The following is a 3,781-nucleotide window of genomic DNA, read 5'->3' on the forward strand; positions in this document are numbered from 1 at the left end:
AAAAAAAGATATTCCAGATTTTATATCCTTTTTTATTTGTTTTCAGACATCTTTTTTAAAGAAGAATTGATTGGTTATTTCTCCCCTAATTTGTGATATCCGATTAATATACTTTATCACACGATCTGCCACGCGTTTTCTTATTCCAACCTTTCTTAAGTATTTTATTGTACAAATGCAAACAAGAATATATTTTATCCAAAAAAAAAAAAAAAACAAAAAACAGTCACTCGCTCACGGATGTAATTAACTCTGAATACATTAAGTATATTATCAAGCCTACATGTATCAATGATTTGTTGATCAACCTTGCATGATACGCGACACTGAAAACCTTCGCATGTTTGCAAGTTGTGAGCACTAAGCTTGGTGGTCAACCACAACGATGAAAATGCGATAACAATTTATCTGCGGCATTGGCACAATATTGCGCATAGAAAAATGTTGTTGCGAAAAGACAATTCTCCATATATATATACATATATATATATATATATATATTATACTGAATTGGCATTGGCACATTGCATAGAAGGGACTCTCGTGCCTGCAAGCGTGCTCCACTAAGGTGACTATAATTTTAATAATTTCATTCAAGAGTTCAAAACCCTACTTCTGATAAATGCGCACGTACAGTCAATGTTGGTTTTGAGGCACGTCACAAATTTATAGGGCACTGCCTTTAAATTGAAGTGCAACACCCCTGCTAGCTAGGTCCACTTTAGGTTAATAGGTACCATATAATATATGTTCCCACTTTGGCTACTTTTCTAGGGAGAGTCGTGTATATATAAACACGATATCTCCCTTCCAAATTTCACAACTACAAAGTGAGTCATTTTGTCTAGCTAAAACAAGAAAAAAAAACTAACAGAATATTTCTATTAATATTTCTTATTAGTGATTTATGGGTTCAACCGTGATAACTATTCCGGCAGATGGGGAGCTTGCTCGTCCCAAAAATATTCAAGACAAAGATGAGAGGCAAAAGTTTTCTATTTTTGGAATTATTTCCAATCTTACACTTAGAGTACTTGATCAGAAAAGCAAGCAAGATATGAGAAAGCTGCTTCACAGCATCAAGGTTGGAGTTGCCCTAGTTTTGGTTTCACTTCTCTATCTTCTGGATCCTCTCTATGAGCAAGTTGGAGAGAATGCCATGTGGGCTATAATGACCGTCATCGTCATTTTTGAGTTTTATGCAGGTTCACTCTACTTTTCCGGGTTACTTTGGAATGTTTTGCTCTTCTTTATGCAACAAAAAAAATGTCATTAAGTTACTAATTCATGTTTTAATTAACTTTGTGTACATTTAATAATTAAGTATGGTAACAATTTTTTTTTTCAGGTGCTACACTTAGTAAGGGCTTAAACCGTGGATTCGGAACAATTTTAGGAGGTGTATTGGGGTGTTCAGCGGCAACTTTTGCTCGAGAAGTTGGTAGAATGGGCAAGGGCAACGCCGTGATTATCGGTTCTTCGGTGTTTGTCATCGGTAAGATAGTGCTCGGCTATAATGTCGTGACGTAACTTTTATAATGCGTAGTCTAATATTGTACAAAGTTGGCCCCCAAAGAATTTGGAACTTCCATCTTAACCTAGAGGATCATGGCGCATTATCCACGTGCCATGCATTACTATAGATTTTAAATGGTGGTTGATGACGAATTATCATCATATATATATATATATATATATATATATATATATATATATGACATTTTGGACGGTAGAAATCTTATTGAATAAGAAAAAAAAATGAGGGCAGAGAAGATAAACTAGTAACTACGTAAATCTTACATTTTATTATATTTCAGGTACATCTGCGACATATTTTAGATTAGTGCCAAGTATCAAGAAAAGATATGACTATGGAGTCATGATCTTCATCCTGACCTTCAATCTAGTAATCGTATCGGGTTTACGTGCCGAAAAAGTGTTGGAATTAGCTCGTAATCGTCTTTCAACGATCGGAATGGGATTTGCAGTATGCATATTCATAAGCTTGCTAGTCTTCCCAACATGGGCTAGTGATGAACTTCATGACTCCACAGCTCATAAATTTCAACTCCTTGCAGATTCAATTGAAGGTAATAGTTAAAGCATGTATTAATTTGAGTTGGTGATTAAAGTAAACGAATGAACCATTTAATTAAGTAAAAAATTAACCATTGTGCGCCCATAATTGATTTGCAGGATGCTTGGAGAATTACTTCAGATTGGACAAGGAAAATATAAAGGATGACCAGCCTAGGTCCATTTCTAGTAGATGCAAGTCCGTGTTGCACTCCAAGTCCAAGGATGAGACACTGGTATAATACTATTTCATGCACATTTTATCGGGAGCGTTGTATGTACCGCATAGTAATCCACTTCTTATTAAAAATAGTGGTTCATCAAATATGAATAAATAATATTATTCTTGTATAAATTATAAGCAAAAAAGTGTGCTCACAGTGTTCTATAATATATTATGTATGTCAGGCAAATTTTGCGAAGTGGGAACCATGGCATGGAAAGTTTGGTCTCAACTACCCCTGGACAAAATACCTGCAAGTTGGAGAGCTCCTTCGAGAGCTAGCTACCATTGTCATTTCCCTAAAAGGTTGTCTTCAATCTCCTAGACAGGTACATATATACATATATAACATGCACTCTTTGGCATTTGCTTAAATTAATTTTGGTTCATCTTCTTTCGAAGAAAAATTCTCAAGCTGGTTCAAATTATGTGTGATTTTAGCCATCGTCGAGTCTGAGGCAGTCGATCGAAGAACCCTGTGAAGCTGTAGGGTTGACACTTGCATGGAGCCTAAGAGAGCTTGGAGAGAGCCTTGTGAAGATGAGAAGATGCAACCGGGAGTCTGTGATAGTGCCCAAATTGAAGTCAATGAGACTAGAGCTGAGCTCCATTGTTTCTCCTTCCAAGTTTGGACCAATAGAGAATGTTGATGGACTTGCAATTGCAAGCTTTGTCTTCTTGTTGACAGAGATGGTTGAAAAGGTGGAAGAATTGGCAAGGGAGATTGAAGAACTTGGAGAGCTTGCTGGTTTTCATACTAAATAGCTATAGCTAAGTCTATATATATACTTTAATATTCTTAACTGTGGTACATAACCATTTTCCAAATTTTGTCCTAAAAAACTCCATGTATGTTCTGAAATTATGGGACTTTGGAGAGGATGCGTAGCTACCTAGATTTACGTAATATATTAATCAGCCGTGTAACTGAAACTATGACAGATTTTCATATAATAGATGGTTGAGATTGTTGGAGGGTTGACCTTTTGTAATTAGTTTAGTTACCTATTTGAGTCCTTGTAATCAGATTGTAATTAGGTTATTTGATGTTTCTTTTCTTGTAAATCACTCTTGTACATTATATATTTTCCTCCTTGGTGAGAAGAATGATATCAGAAAATTAAGCCCCAAAGATAAGTTCTAATTAGCATGGTATCATAGCAGAGATCCTAGGATTTCTACTATGCCCGTTCCCTCAAGCAAACTCGACCCTCCCATGGAGAACCTACCACCACTCCACGGTAAAAACAACCTCATCCTAACCGATCATACCCTTATACTAAACACTACAACCCTAAACACTACTACCCTAACCGACCCTACCATGAATCCTCCTCTTGTTTCGAGTTCTTCCGACATGCCTCTGGAGTCCTCAGGTAACTGTGGTTATGCTTTTAATATGAATAATGGTGATCCTCAGTCCGGTTGGATCATTGACTTCGGTGCCACATACCATATGACCTATGACCTCACTGATTTAGC

At 36.5% G+C, this 3,781-nt stretch overlaps 1 protein-coding gene across 1 annotated transcript; it reads left to right on the forward strand.

Moving 5' to 3' along the window:
- Window positions 1–866: 866 nt before the first annotated feature.
- LOC103947577 (aluminum-activated malate transporter 13-like) lies at window positions 867–3,460 on the forward strand. The gene is made up of 6 exons (XM_009358493.3): window positions 867–1,205; window positions 1,349–1,495; window positions 1,818–2,090; window positions 2,197–2,312; window positions 2,485–2,628; window positions 2,741–3,460. The coding sequence occupies exons 1-6, from the start codon at window positions 908–910 to the stop codon at window positions 3,062–3,064; spliced, it is 1,302 nt and encodes a 433-aa protein (XP_009356768.2). The 5' UTR covers window positions 867–907; the 3' UTR covers window positions 3,065–3,460.
- The last annotated feature ends 321 nt before the right edge of the window (window positions 3,461–3,781 follow it).

This window comes from the organism of the source record quoted next, unplaced genomic scaffold (assembly GCF_019419815.1).
Source record: "Pyrus x bretschneideri cultivar Hongxiangsu unplaced genomic scaffold, Pyrus_bretschneideri_v1 Contig25, whole genome shotgun sequence".
Lineage (NCBI taxonomy): Eukaryota > Viridiplantae > Streptophyta > Magnoliopsida > Rosales > Rosaceae > Pyrus > Pyrus x bretschneideri.

Bases quoted from the DNA above. Each gene is read 5' to 3' on its own strand.
- LOC103947577 (XM_009358493.3), top strand. From the start codon at position 908: ATGGGTTCAACCGTGATAACTATTCCGGCAGATGGGGAGCTTGCTCGT. The intron at 2,313-2,484 runs GTATAATACTAT...TATGTATGTCAG, and splicing joins AGTCCAAGGATGAGACACTG to GCAAATTTTGCGAAGTGGGA. The intron at 2,629-2,740 runs GTACATATATAC...GTGTGATTTTAG, and splicing joins GTCTTCAATCTCCTAGACAG to CCATCGTCGAGTCTGAGGCA.